Source organism: Sarcophilus harrisii, chromosome 1 (genome assembly GCF_902635505.1).
Source record: "Sarcophilus harrisii chromosome 1, mSarHar1.11, whole genome shotgun sequence".
In the NCBI taxonomy this organism is placed as follows: domain Eukaryota; kingdom Metazoa; phylum Chordata; class Mammalia; order Dasyuromorphia; family Dasyuridae; genus Sarcophilus; species Sarcophilus harrisii.
Genome location: NC_045426.1, coordinates 697,902,932 through 697,928,824, shown reverse-complemented (window position 1 = coordinate 697,928,824; position 25,893 = coordinate 697,902,932). Strand labels below are relative to the sequence as shown.

At 38.2% G+C, this 25,893-nt stretch overlaps 1 protein-coding gene across 9 annotated transcripts in view; it reads left to right on the top strand.

Moving 5' to 3' along the window:
• Window positions 1-25,893, top strand: part of CIT (citron rho-interacting serine/threonine kinase) — a 151,200-nt gene that overhangs the window by 106,388 nt on the left and 18,919 nt on the right. For all 9 annotated transcript variants that reach the window (XM_031948704.1, XM_031948703.1, XM_023497176.2 and 6 more), the window contains 6 exons: window positions 5,921-6,118; window positions 6,888-7,081; window positions 9,152-9,287; window positions 11,596-11,700; window positions 24,606-24,746; window positions 24,950-25,057. In XM_031948704.1, the coding sequence (XP_031804564.1) occupies window positions 5,921-6,118; window positions 6,888-7,081; window positions 9,152-9,287; window positions 11,596-11,700; window positions 24,606-24,746; window positions 24,950-25,057 (882 nt within the window). The remainder of the gene's footprint in view (window positions 1-5,920; window positions 6,119-6,887; window positions 7,082-9,151; window positions 9,288-11,595; window positions 11,701-24,605; window positions 24,747-24,949; window positions 25,058-25,893) is intronic.

Sequence of the window (25,893 nt, the reverse complement as noted above, 5' to 3'; positions counted from 1 at the left end):
TACAGAAAATATGTCCATTTTTCCTAATAAGAAAGGGGAACTTGTTATGTTTTTCCCAAAGAACTCCAGTACATAAAACTTGTGTGCCTTTATACATATGGCTTCATATTTCAAACAAGTAAGTGAGGAATTAATTTGATGTTTGACACATGTTTGACACAAAAGTCTTTTTTAATGAACAAATTCACAGCAAAATTGAAGAACAAAGCAAAACGGTATTGTCTGACATAGACTATCTCATTTACTTAACTAATATCCCACAATTGTGTCTAAGATTTAAAAAAGCATCCAAAGATGAAGAAATAAAGATAATTTTGGAACAATGACAACAATTCATAGAGTTATTTCCTCTCCTTAAATCCAAATCATTTAAAAACTAAATTCAAAAATTTTACCTTTGGTTCTTTTGTATACAAATTGCCAGTACGTGCTCAAATTCTTGAAAATTAAAGTGTTTCTGAGAACTGATATTGAACAGCTAAGGAGAAAAGCTAAATAGCCTGCAATGAAAATCACTTAGTTATTTATCTGAAGAAAATCAAGGTGAAGAAGCCTTCTCAAAATATGATAATTTCTTAGTGTTTACTTTTAATTTTTTAATACATAATTTAATTGTCAAATTAAAAGTGTGTGGGGTCTGTAGTATAACATTTTCAGGTCTCTTTGATTTATTTACTTTTCTTTTTTTGTGTGTGTATGTAGAATAAAAATTGATGGCTGATGATATTGCTAAAATAAAAACACTTTTGTACTGTGAGTTTTGGCTGGCCAATCTATTTTCATAGGTATATTTAGATTAGCATTATACTAGTAGAGGTTGCTGAATTTGGAATCAAGAAGGGTTCAGATCCAGCCTCTGAACTTTGCTAGATGCTTTTTACCTTCTCTGACTCTGACAACTCTCTAAGGCTAAAGGTTATAGGTAAGGTGTTGGGAGATTCTACACTGGAGAAATCTTATGTTCTTGACTCATTTTCTTGTATTGATTAATACAATTAATGGTTTTTTACAGAAAACCCAAATGATGACTACTCAGAAAATTGTAGGGAAATTTCAATGTTTATAATTTTTAAATTAAATCAAATTTTATTTTTTTCAGTAAGTAAAAATATGCCCTCCGTCCCACTTTCCTTTTCCTATAAAAATGAAAGAAAAACTAAAGCCTTGCTATAAACATGTGTAGTCGAGAAAAACAAATGTCCATGTTGCCCATGTATAAAATTAAAAAAAAAAAAACATGTTTACACATATGTATCTCTTTTTGCCTTCAGAATCCCTAATGTGTTTTATCAGTAGTGTTCTGCGATTATGGTTTGTCCATATGCTCATTAGAAGGACTGTCTTTTTTTTCTATACTTAATAGTATTTTATTTTTTCCCCTCAATTATATGTAAAAATAGTTTTCAGCATTCACTTTTATAAGATTTTAATTTTCAAATTATTTTTCTCCCTTCTCTTCTCCCTCCCTAATGTGGTAAACAGTCTGATATTTACATGTACAATTATATTTCTACATTGTTACTCTTTCAGAATTATGTTTACAGTATGGTTATCATTATATAAATTGTCTTTCTGTATCAGTTTATACAAATCATCTATAGGTTTCTCTGAAACCTTTCTTCATCTTTTCTTACAGCATAGTAGTTACATTTATATGCCCTTATTCATCTATTCTCTCCTTGACAAGCAACTCCTCTGATTTCCATTCTTGCCATCTCAAAAGAGCTATTAATATTTTTATACAATCTTAGTTAGGGTTTATTTTGCTTAGAACAAATTGCTATTCTAATTCCCCCTTCTCATTTTCCTTCATATTTTCCTATTGAGTGAAATATATTTCTGTAATCAACCATGTATAACCAACCAACTATTCTTTCTTCCTTTGACCAAGGCAAATGGGAGTGAAATTGGTGTCACCTCCTGATCCCCTCACCCTTCCCCATTTCTGTGCTCTTCATTGTATTCCTCTTCCTTTCCATTCTTTTAAAAAAAATTATAAATTATAAAGATAAGAACAATCTTCTGTTTTATGAGACCCCCTATATGATCTCTTATAGTGATAGGTTTCAGAGGGGACATAGGTATCATCTCCCCATATTAGAATATAAGTAAATTATCCTTTTGTAGTCCTTTGTCATTTTTCACTCACATTTACCTTTTTATGTTTCTTTTAACTCCTATGTTTGAATTTCAAAGTTTCTTTGCAGCTCTGGTCTTTTCAACAGGAATGCTTGGAAGTCCTCTTTTTAGTTAATCAGTCAATCAATTAGCACTAATTATTATTAAGCACCTACTCTGTGCCAGGCACTGTGGTGAGTGCTGGTCATCAAACTAAAATTAAAATCCTCTAAAGAATTATACTCAGGTTTTATGGATAAGATAGTCTTTACTATAAGCCTGTTTCTTTGTCTCCTGGATATCATGTTCCAATCTCTCTGCTTCTTTATGGTAGTAGTTGCAAAATTTTTTATGACTCTGACTGTGGCTTCTCAGAATTTGAATTCTTTCTTTCTTTCTGCTTGTACTTAAAAAAAAATTTTACCTGGAAGCTCTGGTTTTTGGGTATCACTTTCCTGGAGGTTTCCATTTTTGGGTTTCTTTCAGGAGATGACTGATGATTCTTTCAGTTTCTACTTTGCTTTTTTGCTTCTCAGAGAGGTTTAGGAGTTTTAAATTTTTTTGGAAACATGATATCAAGTTTCTTTTTTCTTTTAGTTTTCACTTTAAATTAGTTAAGTGGTTCTTAATTTTTTTCCCCCTTGATCTGTTTCCAGGTCAGTTATTTTTGCTCTGAGATAACTTATACTCTCTTTACCTCCCCATCCCCTCATTTTTTTGACTTTGAAATTTCTTTTTGTTTCATGGAATCATTGGCTTCTATTTGGTTAATTCTGTTTTTCAGGGGCTTTATTGCTTGGGCAAAGCCAAGCTGTTAATTTTCTTTTCAATTTTTTTCACGTTTTTCTTTTTTTCATTTTTTTTTCTTTAGTACTCACATTTCATTGATTAAAAACATTTTAAACTCTTGCTTCATTTCTCCCAAGAATTCTTTTTGAACTGTGTCCTATAGGACGTGTTTTTCTTTGATGCTTTACTTATAGATGTTTTGTAGTCATTCTCTTTTTCTGTTTGTTTCTTAAGCAACCTCGTTATCACAATATCTTTTTATACTGGGATTTAAAAAAAAAAAGTTCTCATTCTTATCTCTTACTTTCTGACTTTGTTAGGCCATGTAACTTTGTTACTCCATGTAACTTGGAGAGAAATCCTGGGGTGGTCATGTTGCTACTTTCTTAGGGTATTTGAATTTTGTGTTATTCTAGGATCTTATGGATAGGCTAGGGTCCCGAAAGCTTTCAGTGTTTCTTCAACAGTCCAATCAAGAATGAAATCGGATTGTTAGGCTCCCCTGGTTTAAGCTTTGCAATTTCTGAGCTAGGCCTGAGTCTTAACAATAGTAGAATGTTGGACTCATCATCCAGTTGGAAAGCCCTACAATTCAGTGATAGAACTGCAGGTATCCTCCTGGGATTCCTGCCTTCATTATTCCTTTTCAGGCTTCAGATCAGGACAGAAGCTGAGACTGAAACCCTGCTCTTCTCCAGGAGTAGAGCTACACTGATGAAGCTTATTTCTGAACTCCCTCCTTCTAAGCCTGTAACTGCTCCTAAGTCCTGTTTCATTCCAGCAGGTTAGAGAGTGACAAAGTTGCCATTCGGCACCTCTTTCTCTACCCTGCAAAAGGTTTCATCATGCTCTGGATCTGAGACCTCCTTTTGCTCTTGGCCACATTGTGTCCATAAACCTCTATCTCCTTTCTTTCACTGGCCTGAACTGAGTAAATGACTCAGGATTTTTTTGTTTTGACTCTTCCAATTTGGTTTGGTACATTTTCTAGATTTGGAAAAAAACTTTTTGGGGTGGAAGAGCAGGGAGCTTGCTATATACTTTTTCCTGTGACTCTGCCATCTTGATTACACCCTCTATACTTTGAATTTTAGCTTTTTAAAAAATATAGTATTTAATTTTTTCCCCAGTTACACATCAAGACAATTTTTAACATTCATTTAAAAAAATTTTGAGTTACAAATTTTCTCCCTCATTGTATCCCTCTGTAAGATGGTAATTTGATATATATTATACATGTGCAGTCATGTGAAACATTTCCATATTAATCATGTTGTGAAAGAAGAAGCAGATCAAAAGAAAAACAAAAAAAAAAATAGAGACAGTGAAAAATAGTAAGCTTTGATCTGCATTCAAACTCTTATCAATTATTTCTCTGGACATGGATAGCATTTTCCAGTATGAATCTTTTGTACTTGTCTTGGATTTTGTTGTGTTGCTGAGAAGAGCTGAGTCTATCATAGCTGATCCTTACATAATCATCTTGTTACTATGTACTATGTTCTCCTGGTTCTACTCATATCACTCAGGTTCAGTTCATGTAAGTCTTTCCAGGCTTGGAAATCAACCTACTCATCATTCTTATAGAATAATAATATTCTATTACATTCATATGCCACAACTTATTCAGCCATTCCCCAGCTGATTGGCATCCACTTACCAGTTTTTAGTCACTACAAAGAGGGCTGCCATAAACATTTTTGCTCATGTGGGTCATTTCCCCTCTTTTATGATCTCTTTGGGATATAGACCCAGAAAAACACTGCTGAATCAAAGGATATGCACAGTTTGATAGCCCTTTGGGCAGAGTTCCAAATTGCTCTCCAAAATGTTTGGATCAGTTCACAATTGAATCTCATCTTTCTTAGCTAGTTTCAATGCTATTATGTCTTTATTTTTTGTTTAAAAAAAAAAAGTCATCCTTTTAGTACATTATCTGTAAATCTTACTTATTCCTTCTATAAACCATGTCCATTAAAGTAGTACTTTACATTTATATAATCCTCTCACAATTTATGAATCTTGTTCAACAGGTTCTCCCCATGCCTGCATTGCACTTCCTCTTGGCCTGTCTCTTTGACAGTTAGATAACAAAATGTTGAGAATGCTGGATTTGGACCCAGGAAGATCTGAGTTTAAATACTGCCTCAGATATTTACTAACTGTGTGACTCTGGGCATGTCATTTCACCTTTTATTTTTTTCCAGCCTCAGTTTTCCTCATTTGTAAAATGGGCATAAAATAGCCCCTACCTTCCAGGATTATTGTGAAAATCAAATAAGGCATAGGATTAGCTGTTGTTATTATTTCTACTTGTTTCTTTATTGTACCTAGATATCTAGTGAGGCTTCAGCTGCTAATCTCACTTCTCTACCCCACCCAGTTACTTTGTTTTGAATATGTATATATGTTTTCCTCCATGGAATATAAGGTCCTTGAGAGCAGAGACCATTTTGGTTGATTTCTAACTTTTGTCTCTGCTGCACTTGGCTCTGTGCCCAGCTCATAGTAGACACTTAATCAATGTGCCTTTGATTGATAATAAGAGCTGCCTTTTATGTGGCACTTTCCTCTTCGATCTTCACAACAATTCTGTGCTGTGGGTAGTAGAAGTGTTTTGATATTCATTTTGTAAGAGATTAAGCTGTGGCTCCATGAGAAGTGAGCTGTCCTGATTCACAGAAAACTCTGAAGGGCTGGAGTTGGACATTGCATCCTGGGGGTCTGGCTCTGAGTCCAGACCTCTATCTGCTCTACCACTGTTCCTAGTTCCTTTGCTTTGGGCCCATGTGCGAGATGTCAGAATGAGCTTCATGCCCCCAGCATGTATGCTGGGATCTGGGGACTCCTGGGGCTGCTGGAGAAGCACATCCCAGGCATGGCTGGGAGCTGGTCCCTGGGTCAGCTTCTGAAGCATGTCTGTCAGTGGCATTCAAGCCCTGGAGCCTTTAGGAAGGAAATTGTTCATTTGAAAACCAGGGATAAGTCTAATTCATACTCTTTACCTTCTTAGGTAATAACAGACTTGGAGGAGCAGCTGAACCAGCTGACTGAGGACAATGCAGAGCTTAACAACCAAAACTTCTACTTGTCCAAGCAGCTGGATGAGGCTTCTGGTGCCACAGATGAGCTGGTACAGCTGCGTAGTGAAGTGGACCATCTCCGCCGGGAAATCACTGAAAGAGAGATGCAGCTCACCAGCCAGAAACAAGTAAACAATTCCAGAGCACCATGAGAAGGAGGGAGGTCCCAGCTCATCCGCATTGAGGGCACTTGGGTGGATTGTCTTTTACCATTGGATTCTTTTCACAATCTATTATTATGGATTCAGAATTTTAAAATATTTGCAGTTTGTTTTGATTTTAGTTTTGAAGGATTACAAGATCTTAGCATCTCTCAAAAAGGTTGTTATGGTGTCCTCTTTTATCAGGATACTAATACTAAACCATTTTGCTCTAACTATTGACTTCATTCCTCTGGACGTGGGTTAATACAAAAGCTTGATGATCGCATGGAGGGGAACAAAAGGGAAGCAGGATGGTATTCTGGGAAGAAGCTGATTGAGCACCCAAGAGGTCTGGATGGGAATCCTGCCTTTACTAGCTCTGCTGATTTCCTTGACATTCTATTTTCTTACTTGTAAAATGGAAGATAAATAAATTTATAGCTGCATCTTGTCAGGCTTTGCAAAGACCAGATGACATACTATAATTAAGGTCTTTTGCAAACCTTAATCGTGTTAGTTTATTGTTATTCCTTCTACACTTCCCTTGATTTAGACTTCAGTTCTCTTGCAATTAAAAATTACAGCATTTATTAAGAATTTATTTTGCATAAAACATCTACCCTGGATGGATCTACACTAAGATACAAAGTTTAGATAATGCACAACTTGGACATTTATGAAATAGAAATGATTAAAAAACACTTTTAAAAATTCTCACTCAATGTCAGAAACTTAATCTCACTCATCTTTTCAGACAATGGAAGCCTTGAAAACTACTTGTACAATGTTAGAAGAGCAAGTGATGGATTTGGAGGCCCTCAATGATGAACTTCTGGAGAAGGAACGTCAGTGGGAGGCCTGGCGCAGTGTTCTTGGTGATGAGAAGTCCCAGTTTGAGTGTCGGGTCCGAGAGTTACAGAGAATGTTGGATACTGAGAAGCAGAGCAGGTGCGACTTTATTTTTGAAATATGTTATTGATGATCTCTGTGGAAGTGTCCTTCAGTATGAAAAACTAGTGAGAGAGAGACAGAGATAGTAACAGAGAGCTAGTGAGCTGGTGGCCATGTCCACTGTGGTCATTCAGAGATAATTGGTGGGAGAGGAAGGATGACTGGTTTGTAGAAAGGTGTTGAAAGTAGAGGAAAATATTCTAATTGTTAGCAGAAAATTTACTTGTTTTTCTTTTGATGTTATAGCCACCTAATAAGCATGTGAACTGTTGTTTATCCCTCTTTTTCTTATGGTCATTCTCTTTTACACCAAGTAGCACAATTCCAAGATTTTGTGATGGAAAATTATAGTTACAAACTAATCTGTGGCTCCTACACCTATAGGTCTGGAAGGTTCCCTAGAGTCATCTAGTCCAAATCCCTCCTTTTACAGATGAGGGAACTGAGACCCAGAGAGGGACTGGAATGTATCCAAGTCCACACAGAGAGTGAGGGGCATCTATGGCCTTGGTCCCAGGCCTGGGGCTTCACCTTGGTTCTTCTTGCAACTTTGTGCTAGCTGACTTGAGGAGCATGCCCGGCTTATTGGAACCACAAAAGAACTGAGCTCAATAAGGATGAAGCTCTCCTCTTCAGTGAAGTGAATCAGATAGAGAAATTTTAATTGTTCTCAAACCAAAGGGCCTGCTGATGGCCTGCCCATCTGAATTCCTTCTCACTTTAGTGTCCCTTTATTGAAATTTGCTTAGGCCTTGCCACCAACTCTGCATTGGCCCTAGTTCTGGAAACTTTGGGGGTTGCAGGTTTTTGTTGCAATGTAAGAATTGGAGAAACACATACAGCGAACTGTAACCAAGAGACAAAAGCATGTGCTCCGTGTAACGCTCTGGAGGATGGTCAAGAGAATCCTAGACTTGGAGTCTGAAGAGCTGAGCTCGCATTCTGACCATGAATGCTTGTGTGCCTTGGAGACATCACTTGGCTTCACCCTGAGAGAAGCTTCTCTCGGGGTGCTCAGATTCCTTTTTTCATCTCATCCAGTCCTCAAATCCTATGATTCTATGAACTTTAGGGTTATTTTGAGAACCATTTTAAAAGAGCTACTTTCTGATTTTCATTTTTTTCTTCATTCTACCAATTTAGATGCTTACAGAATATCCATCAGAGCATCATTCAGACTTTCTAGAAATTAGACTCTTCCTTGTAATTTTTAAAAAAAACTCTCCAACCTATGCATAGAAGAAATTATTTTTCCAACTAGTGTTCTTGTGGGCACTCTGAATATTCAACAAATACATATTGACTAATTGACTCTTTTATTTTGAATCCAGTGAGAAGAATATGATGGTGTTGCTAGGATGTATTTATTGCAGTTGAAGCTTAAAATATCTTTTTGCATTTAGCTTGTGTCAGCAGAAGCCTAGAAATAGGAGTAAGTGTCTGGTAAGAGTCTGTCCTGTGGTGAGTGGTTGATGGGATTACAGAAGGATTGCTCTAGTGAGTTCCTCTAGTCTGCACCCTCCCACTACCCTCTTCCCAGAGAGGCTGCCCATAGCCATGTACTGGCCCATGAATCAAACCCAGATCCCACATCATAGAATCACAACATCTGAGAGTTGGAAAGGACCCCAGAGACTCTCTGGTCCAGCTATCCATGGACATGCCCTGTTGCATCCCTCTACACCACAGCTTCCTTGTTTTATTCCTACCTCCTGTCCATTGCTTCTGGGTTTGCCTGAAGCCAAACAGAACAAATCTTATCCTTCCTCCAGACCTCATTTCAAATATTTGAAACTTCCTTAGTCCAAACATACCCACTTTCTGTAGCAGATCTGCATCTTGCCATCGATATCTGCTATCAGGCCTTTTGGCAGAGCCGGAGCTCATTTGGGAAAGGACGGAGTCTGCAGACCACAGGGGTGATACTCTAGGGATCTGTCTAGGCAAATCCACAGTGCTTTTAGCCTTCATTCAGCTCTTCTAGACTCAATAAGTGACTTCTTTTCTCCCTCTGTCCCAAAGAAAGTTTGGAAATGCTGACTTAAGTTTGCTTTATTTTTTGGATAGAGTAAGAGCTGATCAGCGTATTACGGAGTCTCGTCAGGTGGTGGAGCTGGCCGTGAAGGAACACAAGGCTGAGATCCTGGCTCTGCAGCAGGCCCTGAAGGAGCAGAAGCTGAAAGCTGAGAGCCTCTCAGATAAGGTTAGTCTGGTTGGATGGCTGGCACCCACCAGAATCTCTCTCCTCAGGAGGCTGTCATAGGGATCTGCTGGTTCTGTCTGCAGTGGAATCAACCTGTCAGACAACTGCACTAAGTTTGGCATTAACATGGGGAGCCCTCAAAAGTGGGGGGCCACTGGGGTTAAACAGCTCAGGTAGATGATGTCAGAGCTTCTGTGCCTGCTGGCATGGTGGGCATTGGGCCCAGGAGAAGGCCTTACCCTTCCGGTTTGTGTGACATCAGGAGGCCCAGAGGGAAAGGAGCCACAACTGCCTGGCACAGCTTCACCATCCAAAAACTGCAACCCCATATGCTGCTTTTCAGTCTTCTAAGTGTTTTTGTCACAACCAGTGAGGGAACCCAGAGGGCTGTGATTCGCTCAAGATCAGTTAGCTAAATGATAATTCCAGAATTTGATCTTTTCTTTCTTTCTGACTTGGAATTCTGTGCTCTTTCTCCTGTGATAGAACAGCCTAGGTCCAGTTACTGACCCTAATCCTCAGAGAAGTTATCAAGAACAGAATGATTCTGGAGCCACAAGTTATCCTTTTTCTTGCACTCATGTTTTCTGCACTCATATTTGGAGAACTCATTAGTATCTGATATATAGATGTGAGGGACAACTAGGGGGGACAGTGAAATCAGGAGGACCTGAGTCAGATCCAACCCAGACACTAGCTGTGTGATTCTGGGCAAGTCACTTCACCCCATGTGCCTCAGTTTCCCTATTTGTAAAATGAGCTGGAGAAGGAAATGGCAAACCATTCCAATATCTTTGTTATGGCTTCCTTTCACTCTGGAGCCCTAAACCTTAGTGCTTTTCTTGGCATACTATACATATAGAAAGGGCTGATAACTTTAAAGATAACCATAGCATAACCATAACATAAAGTAACCTTTATGGTTAATTTTGAGGAATACTTTATTTTCACTTTTGTTTTGTCTTTATTTATTTAAAACTTAAATGCAAAATAAAAATAAAACAGAAAAAAAAAGACAGGAGAAAAAAATCATATGTATGCAGCAGAATGTCAGGGTGGGTTCAGAATATATAACAATAAATTTCCATTTCGAAAAAGCATATATAGTAGTAGAAGACATTATGTTACATGACTGGCCATCTTTTCTTTGCTTCCTTATAAATTTTATTTTGTTCTCTGCTGTGTACTTTTTACTTTATTTTTTTCCCTCCTTCTTCCCTCCATCTCCCTCAAACTAGCTTAAGCAAGGATATACTTATATCTGCACATACATGCATGGTTATTGTCCTTCATTATTGAAGAGGACCAAAATGACATCTCTACTGAGAGTCGTTAGAATGTGTTCGATGGTGGCTGCTTGGTTGAGCATGAGCTCAGAATGTTCTGCCGTAAGTCGGACACACACTGACCCTATCTATATGTATATACACACACATATACATACAGCTGCACCTCCGCCCCTTCTACACACACACACACACACACACACATCTAAAACAGATTTTATATGGCTGACATATAATATAGATTTCTCTCTTGATTGAATCTCTAGGGGCTGGATAAAACCTATGGAGACAAAGTGCGTTACTGAAAGTCACGCTGCCAGGAATGGCAGAGGCAGACTCTGAGATCGGGTCTTCCTTCATCCCTGCCCAACACACATCTCTTAGGCTGTGCTGGCTTAAGATTCACAGTGAAGAGATCTAAAAGTCCTAGCGTACATCTCAGCAGGCTCTAAAGTTTAAAAGGCAGTTTCCTCATGACAAATAATAATTTTACCGATAAAAAAGTTGGAGCTGAAAAAAGTTATGGGATCTGTTTCTAATCACATACTGTTAAGTGTTTGATTGCAGCTTTGAACATAAATCTGCAGCTTCGAATTTAAATCTTCTCACTCCCACTCTAGAGTGCTTTCTTCTGTTGTCTGTAAAGATTTATGAGACTTGTCATTGATACTGAATTTGGGGATCTTTTTTCTTTTTCTTTTTTTTTTTTTAAATGAGTGTCTTTTCTGACCTTTCTGAGGCATTGGACCTAGTGGGATAGAGAGCCGGCTGGCAGGGAGCAGGTGGTCCTGAGTTCATGTCCACATCTTGCACAGAAGTGATAGCTCTGTGGTTTTAAGGAGGTCAACCTCTCTTTCCCTCAAGCAGCTCTGTTAGGCTCTTCTAAGTTGCTGAGAAGGGTCCCCTGGCTTTGGTAGCAATCCGGGTCTTAAACCTATCTCTTATGTGTGTTAAGGATTGTGGCCATGTGATAGTTATTTGACTCACCTGTGGTCTTCCATCGTATTCTTCCCCATGTCCAGCTCAACGACCTGGAGAAGAAGCATGCTATGCTGGAAATGAATGCCCGAAGTTTGCAACAGAAACTGGAGACTGAGCGAGAGCTCAAACAGAGGCTTCTGGAAGAGGCAAGTACTTCTTAGTCCAGAGGGTCCTCGGGAAGGGTAAGTTGGACCATATGGACATAAGAATAAGTTTTGTTAATTCATTAAGTCTCAATTAGAAGTTTATTGATTGAAGACAAAATTTGGAACAGCTGCCATTTTGTTATCTTGAGAAATATTCATAATGAAAATGAGATAGATCTTGAACTAGATTCTCCTGCCAAATAAAGAAATGATAGCCAAATTGCATATTTTCCTGAAGCATATGAAGTTTTTTAGGCCAGACAGTCATGCAATTGAGCCTAACATTGCATCTAAATGAAATTTATGTTCCTAAAGCAGATTAAGGAAGAATTTTCTTAGTGAAGCCTGGATTTCATCTATGTAGGCATTCTTGACAAGGGAAAGTACACTGTAGCCATACTTTCTCATCCCCTCTGATTCTTGCCAACACTTTTGTAAGTTGTCCATATAAGCTCTATCTATGCCTACACTTGAAGCCTTCCCCCTAAACCTTTAACATGTGATGGGATCTGAATCAGGATTTGGGCTAGAATTCTATTAAAACTAGAAAATTACATAGATTATGAATCCTCTAAAGCCTTTGAATTTTGTACTAACAGTTCTCATTTTCCGGAGATGGCCAAATTTTCTGGGAAAGAAAGGTGATGGTAGGAAAAAAAAATCTAGTAATTTGGGATTTATTCCCAGAATACATTTCTGCTGGGTTGTTCTCTCTGGGTTGCGGTAAGACTGCAGGATGCCTTTAGCTCTATTTCCTACCATTTTTATGTTTAGGGTTAGATAAGAAAGCATATGTGAAGCATTGAACATTAAGGGCTTGCAGCTTCTGGTATCAAAGACATTCTCAATCTTGTGAGATTAATGGAGCACTTTAAAGTTATGGAATGCTGGGATGATGCAGTGTTACTGTTGCTGTTTTGGTTATAAACATTGGAAATTCTAGAGAGGCCATGGCACTTGGTGTTGCCCATGTGGTTTGCAATGTCCGAGCCACTTCTTAAACCCAAGCCTATTGGTCCTGGGCTTGAGATTCAGTGATGTACACTCAGCATAGCTTGTGGCTACAAAGACAGTGAACAGAGATGTATTTCAGGACTTGCTGTGATGACAGAAATACAACTTGTTCACCTGCACGGGTCTGTGGGAAGCAGTATGAGATAGTGGAGAGAGCTCTGGCTCCCAAGGCATCTGGGCTCAAATCCTGCCTTCTGTGCTTCCTGGTGGTGGAACCTCAGGGGCTTTCCCTCTTGGACTTGCTTATGTGCAGAATGATGGGCCTGGATGGCCTGTGATGGAGGACCCTTTGATCATTAGAGCCATGATTCTCTTTGGAGTCAGTACAAGATAGGGGGAGTAGTCAGTAAAGGAGAGGATGGGGGATTGGAAGAGTTGTCCACAAGGCAAAGGCACCAGTGTGGAGCCTGGCAGGGAGGTCGTCATCTCCAAGGCAGATGAGGATGGGGCACGGTGTGGACCACTGCAGAACAGAGGGGAGGCTTGGCACGGAAGGCCTGCATGGAGGCTAGAGAGAGATGGAAGGACAAGAAAGGTTTTCAGCCAACAAAAAGACTTTGCTGCTAAAATCTGGTGAGTTGCATTGCCCACTCTTGGATGCTGTGATTACCTGAAGGACTTGTGGAATTTGATTATGAGATTTCAATAGTGTGAGGGTCTCCTGGTGGAGAGACATCTTCTGCCATTGAAGGGCAGTTCCTTGTGCAGCTTCTGTCTTAGTCTCCTTGAGGATGCAGCACTTAAATGACTTGGTGCAGGTTACATTCCTAGTAGAAATCAGCCACAACACTCGGACCCAAGTCTGCCTGGCTCTGAGGCTATGGGGCTCTCAGTTGTGTGTTTCCTAGTCTACTGTTTGCTAGGATTATGTTCATGCTGCTTTGCCACTGAATATGGGAGACATGCTGGACGTTTTGCAGGTCCCCCAGGGATTCTGATGGGCTGATGTTCTTTTAAAGTCAAGGGCTTTGGCATCCACAAAAGTAGCATACTTGGTGTATGATATAAAAGAGACAAGATGAATGGTGTTTAATGACTCTCACTGAATCACAGTCTGCAAAGCTCATCAGATGAAATGAACATTATTGCACCTACAGAGGGCTGTAAGGCTTGCAAAGTGCTTTACAAATATTACCTCATTCATTCAGGCCAGTTCCGATGGTCTTGTGATGGAGAGAACCATCTGCACCCAGAGAAAGGATTGAGTGTGGATAGCATTTTCACTCTTTTTGCTGTTTGCTTGCATTTTGTATTTTTTTTTCTTTTTAATCTGAGTTTTCTTCTGCACATGATAAATGTGGAAAAAATGTATAAAAGAATTGCCCGTGTTTGACATATATTGGATTACTTGTCATCTAGGGAGTAAGGGGAAGGAAGGGAAAAAATTTTGGAACATAAGGTTTTTCAAGGATGAATGTTGAAAACTATCTATGCACGTGTTTTGAGAATGAAAAGCTTAGGGGAAAAAAAATACCTCATTGGATTCTTACAACAGCCCCAAGAGATAAGTGCCACTTTTATTGTCATTATTTTATAAATGAAGAAACTGAGGCAGGTATCAGTGGACTCACTTGCCTAGGGTCACACATCCACATGTTTTAAGGCTAGATTGTCTTCTTGACTCCAAATTGAGGAAACTATCATTGGCAGGCCTCTATGATTGGGCTGCTGTTTTCAAGTTGTATAAAGGGAATATCAAAGTTCTTTATTTTAGCAAAAATAACTCTTAGTAAAGCAGCTAAATTGCTTTGGGGAAAAAAGGGATCTTGTTTAGTGTAAATGTAGCATCAGAATTGTTTTAACAATAAATAATTTGTTGATAGTCCATTGGGGTACTTAAGAAGCAACTTAATGATTTATTATAGAAATGGTGTTTCAGCCACAACTGTCCCTATATATTTTCTCTGCTGTACTTGTTTTTGTGCTTTCCGCCTAATAATTAGTATTGCCTTTAAATAGGAGAAAGAAGTCAAAATGGGTAATTTGCAGAAGAAAATTATGTTGCTTAAGAGGATTTTGTTTTCCTTTAAAAAGTTTTCTTGCTTGATACTTCCTGTCTTCTGTATATCACAGGATCTTATGGATTCCTTAAGAAATTTCCTGTGAGAAGACAAGGAGAGTTCTACTTGGGATTGTGTCAATTATTCTTTGGTTCAGTAAGAAAGAAAAGGAACTTTTCTTTTTAGAGAACCTCACACCAGTGAGAAGTAATTTGATTGTTAGTTTAAGGACTTTAGAGTTTTCTCTCAGAGAGAAGAAAAGAATTCATTTTGCCCAATTAAAAATTAATAACAAGAGAGATAAAAATAAATTGCTAGCCAATATTTAAAAGTTTATTCTACAGATCCTTGATCTGGTGCCTCATTGTGACCTGGAGATAGCTCTGGGTACTTGAAGCCTTTGTCAATTAAACTTAAATTTTGTCAGGTTCTTCCAGATGTTTCCACCACAGAAAGAGCTGCTCTAAATCCCTTTGTGCACGTATGTCCTTTTTCCCTTTGATCTCTTTGGGATGCAGACTTGTAGTGCTAATGATGAGTTAAAGGGCTTAAACAATTTTATGTCCCTTTGGGCCTAGTTCAGATTGCTCTCCAGGATGTCTGGACCAGTGCACAATTCCACCTGCAGTGCATTAGAGTTTCTCTTTTTCCATATCTCCTCCAGTACCTGCCATTTTCCTTTTCTGTTGTATTATCCAATCTGATAGGTGTGAGGTGTTACCTTGGAACTGTTATAATTCGCATCTCTGTAATCAATAGTGATTTGGAGCACTTTTTCATGCGACCATAGCTAGCTTTGATTCCTTCTTCTGAAAGCTGCTTGTTCATATCCCTTAACCATTTATCACCTGAGGAGTGACTCTTATTCTTATGACTTTGGCTCAGTTCCACTATCTATTTGAGAAATGAGGCCATCCAAAAAATTTGCTGCAAAGATTTTATCCCCACAATTCCTACTTTTCTTCTAATTTTGCCTACATTGTTTTAATTTGTAAAATTGTATAAAAACTGTTAAATTTTTTATAACCAAATGATCTATTTTACCTCCTGTGAACCTCTCTATCCCCCATTTGGTCATGAGCCCTTCCCTTATCTGTAGTTCTGACAAGTAATTTATTTCATACTCCTATAATTTGCTTATATCATCCTATATGTTTAATTCATGTATCCATTTTGAGCTTATCTTGGTATGTATGAATTATCAGATGTTGGTCCTAAATTTCTGCCAGTTTTCCCATTAGTTTTTGTTGAATAGGGAGTTCTTGTCATAAATGCTTAGATGATCATTTGCTTCTGCATGTTGTGTACCCTTTCTGTTCTGTTATCAGCTACTCTGTTTCTTAATCAGCACTAAAATGTTTTGGTGATTATAGCTTTACAGTATTGGTAGGCTTTCCCCTTTATTTCCCCCCATTCTCCCTACCCCTATCGTTTCCCTTGATATTCTTAACCATTTATTCCTCCAGATGAATTTTGTGATTATTTTTCCTAGCTTTATAAAGTAATTCTTTAATAGTTTTAATTAGTGTGGCACAATGTAGGTAAATTAATTTATGAAGTAGTATCATTTTTATTATATAAGCTCATTTTATTATATGTTTAGTCTACCTACGAGCAATAAGAATTTCTCTAGTTATTTAAATCTGTATTTATGTGACTCCCAAGTATTTTTTTTACTGTCTGCAGTTATTTTACATGGAATTTCTCTTTCTCTCTCTTCTTGTTGGATTTTGTTGGTAAAATTCAGAAATATTGATGATTTATTTGATTTTATTTATATGCTACAGTTTTATCAAAGTTGTTCATTGTTTCAACTAAATTTTTTAGTTGACTTCTCTAAACATATCATCATTTCATCTGCAAATAATGATAGTTTTATTTCTTCATTGATTATGCTTATTCCTTTAATTTCTTTTTCTTGCCTTATTATTATAGCATTTCAAATTATTTAGCATTTCATTTCAAATTTAGCATTTCAAATAGTAGTTAACGTTTTAGGAAAAGTTCAATTTATTCCAATGCTTTGCTGTGTTTTTAATAGAAATGGATGTTGTATTCTGTCAAACTTTTTTTGAATCTATTAAAATAATCATAAATTTTTGTCCTTTCCATTACTGCTATAGTCAATTATATATATAGTTTTCCTAATATTGAATCATCCCTGAATTTCTTGCATAAATACATACTGGCATATTATAAGATCTGTGATATGTTGTGTAGTCTCATTGCTAATATTTTGTTGCAAAATTTTACGTCAGAATTTATTAGGAAAATTGGTATTAGGTATCAAAGCTATAAAAGAGTCATAGAAGGAATTTGGTAGAACATTTTTTTTTCAGTTTATATAATGTAGGAATTAATTTTTTTAAGTGATCACATTTGCTTGTAAATTTATTTGGGTCTGAAGTTTTACCTTCAGAAGTATATATATGGCTTGTTCTATTTCTTTTTCTAAGAGAGGGTTATTTAAGTATTTTATTTCCTCTTCTGTTAAGCTGGGCAATTTATGTTTTTGTACATACTTTGTACAAAACTTGTCAGTTTTACTGGCATGTAGTTGGGCAAAAATGCACCTAAATAATTGCTTTTATGTCAATTTCATTGGTTGTGCATTTACCCTTTTCATTTTTGATTCTGATAATTTAGTTTTCTTTCTTTTTTAAAATTAAATTAGTCAATGAACCATTGGGTTCATTGACAAGATCCTCCAAACTGCATGAGCATGTGAACCAGAGACAGCTAGATATTGCGGTGGTTAGAAGGCCGATCTTGGAGTCTGAAAGACTGGAATTCAAATGGGGCCTCAGACACTTGACATTTACTAGCAGTGTGACCCTGGGCAAGTCACTTAACCCCAATTGCCTTACCCCCTCAAAAAAAAAACCTCTTAATTTTTATTAGTTCAGTAGTGTTTTTTAAAAATTGTTTTTGTTTTTCAGGATTTCTGTTTTGTTGTTGTTTTTTTGATGAGGCAGTTGGGGTTAAGTGACTTGCCCAAGGACAGCTAGGAAGTGTTAAATATCTGAGACCAGATTTGAACTCAGGTTGTCCTGATTTCAGGGCTGGTTCTCTATCCACTGTACCACAGGACAGCTAGGAAGTGTTAAATATCTGAGACCAGATTTGAACTCAGGTTGTCCTGATTTCAGGGATAGGTTCTCTATCTACTGTACCACCTAGCTGCCTCTAATTGGCTTAAAAAAATTTTTTTTTTTTTATTTAAGTTTTTTGTTCAAGGTGATTTAATTGATTCTTGCGACTCCTTCTTAGCTCGAATATAAAATTGAAATTCCTTTGGCATTTAAAGTCCTTGGCAACTCATCCCTAAGCTGCACTCCCAGCCTTATTATATATTCCTTCCCTTTACAGACACATGGTACAGCCGGAATGTCTCACTTAGACCTTTGGACTAGCTGTCCCTGTATTTGGAATGTTCTCTTGTCCTCCATCTGGAAAGGCTTTGAGGCTCAATGAAACACGATTGCTAGAGAAAGCCTCTTCTCATTCTGTTCCCCCATCCCTGCCCCCCAGTTCATATATGTTAATTTTATACAGACCTCTATATCTCTGCGGGGCCTCTTGCCTTGGCTAGGGAGCTCCTTGAGAGCGGAGACCACTCATTTTGTTCTTTGTATCCTGGTGCATGGCATATAGTGTTGACTGATGCTGGTTGTCCTAGAAGCAAATGATCATCTCTTGTCTGAAGAATACATGATGGAGGTTGGAAAAGGCCATGCAAAATGACTTGATATAGCAGCCGTAAAATAAAAAAAGGGGGGGGGGGAGAAGAAAAAGTGGTCCTTTAGTACATGAAAAATGGGACAAAGGCTGCTAAGAATCATAATTTGATTTGAAATGTATCCCACTTTAACTGTGGTATATGTTCTCTACCTGTTGTATCTTGCCATTGGTTGGCCAGAGAACTGGGATTTCCATGCCTAGTTTTCTTATGCAAGAAAATGTGCCTGATCTTTAAGGATCTGGGCCTCCAGCTATTGTAAGTCTTTTGTATTTCATTTTTGAAACCTGAGTCATGTTTTTAATATAATTTTTTTGGCATCCTCCCCTTTGCCCATCTTCATAATGAAATCTTCAATTATCAAAGCCTGTGTTCGTGCAGTTTGGAGGATCTTGTCAAGTAGCTTGGAGAATTTCTCTTCTGCATCTTATTTGATGCCTGTTTTGGTGTAAAAGCACAGTTATCTTCACTGGATCTTTCTGTTTTTGTTTATCAAGAGTGCTGCAAAGTAAGTCAAGTCAAATTAAGATAACCAAGTGTTCCTTGAAAGGTATAATTTAGCCAACAGGAAATGACTGACATCTGATGTGAGAGTTGTATTAGAATCATGTCCTAGGTACTGTCAGGCTATCAAAAAGAATAAATTGTCAACCCCTCAGTCACTAGGTCTCTTCTTTTCTCCTTCCCTCTGCCCTTAAGAAACAAGCATTTTGATTGAGAAGATAACTGCATGTAATGACTACAAGAGAAGGGCATGTGTGTGTAAGTCAGATCTAGTGGGTCTCAACGTACATGGAAGGGAGTATAAGAATGATAGGAAGGGGCTAGGTCATTCCGAGCTTTCTATGCCCAGGGTCCTGGAGCTCACTGAGGAAGAAAGGCGGCGTGGCCAGGCTGTGCTTGAGGAAGGTCATTTTGGTAGTTTAGTGGAGGGTAGTTGGAGGGGGTGGACTGACAGGAAGGCTGTTGCTGTGGTGAGGGCATGAGGGCTGGAGGGCTGCCCTGGGCTTGGGCTGTGTGAGGGGAAGGGGCAGGGGACACAAGATGGTACATTGGACATGTGGGGTGATGGAGGAGGAGGACACCAGAGCGGTGAGCCTGGTGACCAGGATAACAGGGAGGATGGGGGGTAGCAAGGCTACTGTGTTTTATTCTGGATGTGTTGAACTTGGGTCTTTGGCCCTTTGCATTCTGGCTTTCATCTGCATCATCAGCTTAAACCGCTTTCTTCCAAGAGTTTCAACAGTCTCTTAATCACCAAATCTGGTGAGGGTCTTTTCTCATTCTCCTTGTTTTTGATTGGGTTTAACTGTAACTTCTCCATATGCTCTTCTCATTTTTCATGACCCAACTCTCTTCTCCCACATATTAGGTTGCTCTAAGTTTTCTTTGTTTGCTCATCAGCTATGTTTTGCTCCCTAACTGGGAGTATATACCAAAGTTCTGTTTTTAGCCATCTTTTCTACAAGTTCTCTGGGTGACTCCATTATCTTGAATGAATGTAATTATCTTTTCCTTTCAGATGACACCCAGATCGCTATATAAAATGAACTAATTTCTTTTCTGAGTTCACGTCCCCATCACCAATTACTATTGGACATTTCAAACTGAATATCACATAGACAGCTCAAATTCAGAATATCCAAAACTCATTATCTTTCTGCCAAGATCCTCTCTCTTATCAAACTTTTTTATTTGTATTGAGGTCCCCACTATGCTTCTAATGCCCTTAGCATGAGACTCAACTCTGCATTCTCCCTTACCTACCTGTCAGCTAAGCTTCCCAGTCTGGCCTCTGCAACACCTCTTTTTACACAAGCCCATTTGTCTTCTTAGTTCAGGCCTTGGTCACTTCCTGCCTGGACTTGGTCTTCATTTTCCTTTCCACAGAACTGCCACAAGTGACTTTTCTAAAGCCCAGGTCTGATCCTGTTCTTTCCTACTCTACAAATTCTAGTGTCCCCCTATTGCTTCCAGGATAAAATAGTACCTCTTTTATTTGGCTTTTATAGCTCTTCACATCTTAGGCCCAGCCTCTCTGGTCTCATTAGATACTGTTCCACTTTGTCCCCCTGCCAAACTCTCCTCCTTCTTGTTTTTCACACATGATTTTAGAAAAGTCACTTCTTTTATTTGACCAGTTCACATGGTACCAAAGAATAGAAAATGAAAAACAACAGTTTATTATTTTCTTCAAAAGCTTTCCACATATAAAAATAATTACCATAGTTGGGTGGCCCTCAAGCCAGAAACCACCCTAGCCAGGGAACCTTTAGACCTTTTCCATATGGCAACCTAGGGGAGCATCCCCTTTGGATATGGAGCAGGATGCCAAAATGTCTCTCTGTCTCATAAAAATGAAAAGCAAGGAAAGGGAAGGGCAGGCTGTAAGAAGCTTGGTCTGAGACCAGGGGAGATACATCCTCTCAGGAGAGGCCATGGGAAAAGGGACCACATATGTTAGTGATTCTCCCTGCCATTAAACCCTGGTGTAACAGACAGGAAGTTGGTCAGGGTACTTTAAGAACAGACATGTCATTGGTTCACATGGCTGGATCAGGCCCCATACTTGCTGAAGAGACTGTAATCTGACTGCTGAAGTGCTACAATTGTGAAAGCATTGAGGGATCATTTTACATGTATCTCAGGGAAAAGACAGTACAACAAGAAGAGTAAAAAAAAAAAAATCAGAGATTATATTCTTGCCTAAAGAAAGTGATCTAGAGAGCATCGATAATAATTGACCCATATAGCTTTCTCATTGTCCCAAAATGAAAAGTCAGGCTTTTGCAAATAGTTCTCTATGGAAGATTACATTATTACATTTAAACAAATGACCAGAGAAAATAATATTCCACTGTGTTTCTTGTTTATTGATTCTCTCTTCTCTCCAAAAAAAATCATTTGACTTGGTAGAATAAAGCATAACCTTAAAGTCTCTCATCTAACAAAGAATTAAATACATATGTTAAGCTAATGCATGATTCCTCATGCAACTAGAGGTTTTGTTCTTTGGTAACCCTCATGAATTGACATTAATAGAGGGATGAAACAAGAGGGCTCTGCTTGCTAAAGATGCTTTCCATTTTCATGAAGGGGATTCCCTACTTAAGATATAAATGGAAGGGGAATTTTCTATAGATAGTGAGACCCTTCAGATGCTCCTGTTTATAGCTGACATTGTTTTGATTGTATTAAGTTCTGGAATACTGAGGACTTTCCTAAATGAGAACTATATGCTCTTAGAAGGGTCTGGTGTTAACCATTCAAACAGAGGAAATCCAAATAGATGAAAAATGCCAAATTACATATTGTCTATGCAGTGGGACACAAACAGGTGAACCATGAACTGGGCTTCAAATAGAGTATTGAAAATGGAAGATGTAGAATGCAATTGAGAAATTGTTTAATGATTTTTTAAACTACCAATAAGCATCTCTGTGGTCCAAAATGTCATTAAAAAACAAAAACAAAACTATACAGATATTCTCCAAGAAGTGCAGCATGCTTGTGAGGTTTGAGAAAATATAGTCTGAAGAATCAAAAATGTGGATGATTCAAAGTGTTGTGAAAAAATATGTTATCAGAACAAGTATCCTGCAGTGTGTTCCTGAAAGTAATTAATGTAAAAGAATTGGTATAAGAAATATCATTGAGGACATATATTGATTGGAGAAAGAGGAAACCAGATAAACAATCTTACAACTGAACTAGCACCCATGAATACAAAAATAACTAAAAAAAAAGGCCTTCTGCACATTGGATGGATTCTCTGGCTGAAGTAATGGGACAATATGTTTAAGAATCAAATTGGATTAAAATTCATTGGCAGGCTGTACTTTTTACTGCTGGAGGTCCTTTCTTTATTGGTGAGATCACATATATATGGAAATGCTATAAATATTCTGTATATTTTGTCAGTTCAGGAGTAGAGATCTGCAAGAGAGACTAACAGAGCAGTGAAGGAAGAGAGACATAGAGGAAGAATGAGGGAGAAAGGAAAGATGGGGGAGGTGGCAAATTGCTCTTGTCGACCTTGCCGTTTGCCTAAGCCATAAACTTCAGAGTTTATGGAAACACCTGCTCTCATGTTGAAAGGCTTATTATCTGTTTATAGTTCATTACTTCTTTTTTGTCCTTTGAAAAAATGTTGAGAATTCCATCTTTGAATGGGGTATATTAAACTGATAATCCAGAAAACCCGTGATCTGGTTTGTAGGGGCTCAAGCCAGAGAAGGAAAATGCAGAACTGGGGAAATCAAGACAGAGAGTAAGACCCAGGATGCCCCCTTCTACCTTACAGACCAGGAGAATTTGGGGTTTTATATGGCAGTTCCTTTTTCCTCTTTGACTTCCCTTCTGAAATTGAAATAATTCTGAGAGAAATCTTCGAAGAAATAAAATTGAACATTTTTTGGTAAAGAAGGTGTTACAGTGACAGCCAGATCTATGACATGTGAGGTAGTAATCTCTTGGAAAGGCCTCGGTGGCCCTTTGATGACTGTAGGGTCTGCACTTTCCCCTCTCCAAAGACATTTTTCCCATGATCGAATATCTCCTAAGTGTACAATGATAGTTCTTGACATTTATTTCTTTTCCTTTTGTTCATTATTTACTGTATCAAATAATGCTCAGCTCAAAGATCATGCTGGGGTAGTTACCAAGAGCTTTAGTTCAGCACAACTGCATTCTCTATAATCTGAAGCCTCTGGTTCCATCAAATGAACCCCTAACCCACTCCATCAGTTCTCTGCGGTGCAAAGCCTTAAAGCGAGTTTCCTTCAAATGTGACATACACATACACACACAATTTCACTATGAAAAATGGAACTAAGATTAAGATGTCAAGCTCTCTTCTTTGGGGAGGCTCTAGAGGACTTTGTAGTCTGTGTCAGAGAAGTGTCATCAGCACCATCAAATTCATTGATCCTTGAAGCATATAAGTCTGAAAGCATCACACTTGGAACAAGCAGAACAAATTAACTGGTTGGTTCTGTAGGATGTATATTAATGCACGCTTTTAGAAAATCTACTTGAAAATTTTCATTGGAATTCTAATAAAGACCAGAGTTGATTTTTTTTTTTTTTTTTTTTTGCATCATGTGCCCAGGAGATAGGTTATTTTCATTTTGCATTTGCATTTATTCATCTTGATTAGTTCATTAATATTAGTTTTGCTTAATTTTTAAATTGTGATGTGTGGGTTGAGAAAGTAAATTTTTATTTCCTTAGTAGAATAATTTTTCTATTTGCCCTGAAAAAAAAAAGATCATTTGAATAAGCTGTGATAATTGGAGTGTGTGTGTATGTGTGTGTGTGTGTGTGTATGTATGTATGTGTGTGTGTGTATACATGCGTGCATGCTGAGCTGTTAGTGCATACTGCATAATTTATACTTTACAAGTATACTTATACTTTAGTGAGAAAGGAATTCTAGAGGTGGAAAGTAAAGGTCTTCAGAAACACAAGGCTAACACATTTGAAATGTTGCTTTAAAACTAGTCATTATAAAGTGTAATTCAGCATAAATCTGGTCTGTTTGTCCTCTGATCCAAAGAGGGAAGAGAATTATTTATAGCAAGAACTTTCTGGTGCTTGACTAAGCTGGTTTTATCTATAAGGCAGCTTCACAGATAATTTTGGCAGAGCCTCAATGTATAATGTTAGGATTTGTGTTTGTTCTTGATTGAAATTTCTCTGAAAAGTCTTCCTTAATTGGTGCATCACTTTATAATGGCAGGAAAAGTTGTAGATAATCCTGGTTTATAATGACTCATTCAGAGGGGAGACAGCATATATGTAAAGAACCAGGTTACATGTAAGAAGAAAGGTAATTGGAAAGAGAAAAATATTAGCAGTTAAAAAGACGGGGTTTGAACTGAGGCTTGAAACAAGCCAGGGCCACTAAGGGAGGAGTCTTTGTGGAGTCTCAGGACACCCTTTGAGAGAAGAGGATTCAGGACAGGTGTTGATCTACACTGGGAGAGGGAATTCCCTTCCTGAGAGTTCTGTGATTCAGGAAGATCATTTAAGAAGGGATTGGGGGAGAGGAGCAAGAAGGCATCCAAAATAAGCAGGATGGAAAAGAAGTAGGAGGATTCCTCATTGCTTTATATATTCTATCAAGTTGTGTTACATTTTTTTCTTATCAGCAAGCAAAACTGCAGCAACAAATGGACTTGCAGAAGAATCACATTTTCCGTTTGACTCAAGGACTCCAAGAGGCTCTAGATCGAGCGGACCTGCTCAAGACAGAAAGGAGCGATTTGGAATATCAGCTGGAAAATATTCAGGTATGAGTTGGCCAGAAATCTGAACTGAAACGTTTTCTCTCCTGCTGTTGTGCCTTTAAATGGCCAATGTATACTGATTAGAGAGCATTTAAATGCAGAATGAGCCTTTGTTGATATTCCTCAGTCACAGTTGTAGGTGATTCTGGAGGGAGGTTGAGCAAACTTCTCCTTTAAAGTTGATTTCCTTTTACTACAACTTTTAGGTCCTGTATTCTCATGAAAAAGTGAAAATGGAGGGTACCATTTCCCAGCAAACCAAGCTCATTGATTTTCTGCAGGCTAAGATGGACCAACCTGCTAAGAAGAAAAAGGTGGGTGAAAGGGTTCAGAAAGCAAGAATCCATAGTCCACTTCTCGGGACTCTCTTTTGACACAGTCATGCACAGGCCATAAAGAACAAAGGAAGTCCTTTCTTTTTTGCTTGAAAAAGGTACTTAAAGATCAATTATGCTGTCATCAGTTGAGATCTGTTAGCCAAGTCTTAGAAGGAGCCATTTAGCTTCCATCACCATTAATGCTTTAGGGTCTCCCTGCTCTAGAGGAATCACTCTTAGAGTAACTAGAGAATAGTGAAGGGATCAGAATAGAAGTGAAGAGCTAGAAGAGACCCTAAGGAATTCACCCCCTTCTTTTAACAGATGAAGACACAGAGGTCCAGAAAGGAGGAATGACTTAAACAAGATGGAACTAGCAGTTCAGGCCTCTTCCCCTTTCTTCCCCATGGCTGTATTTCTTACTTCCTGTTCATTAAAATATAAAAACAAATGAAAATGTATGAGTTACTTTATGTATATACATATTTTATGTGCAAAAACATATTTTCATAACCCAAATATACTATTTGCTAAATAAATTAGCTCTTTGGGCCCCAGATTCATGAACAGGACAGTAGACCATAGGCTTCTAAGGACTGTGAGCTCTAAAAAGCTCTCTGAGCAATTTGCGACTATCTTAATTGACATTAGGACTTGGGCCTTGGGTTTTGGTTCTGCTGTAGTCATGGCTGGGATTGTACAAGAAAAGTCTGAGACTGTCTAGAAGACTGAGGGGCTGAGGAGTGAATTCCCCAGCCAGCCAAAACATCTCTAAAACAAAGCTACTTTAGGAACAGAGTTTCCTCAAATAACAGTTCAGCTGTCTTGCAGAG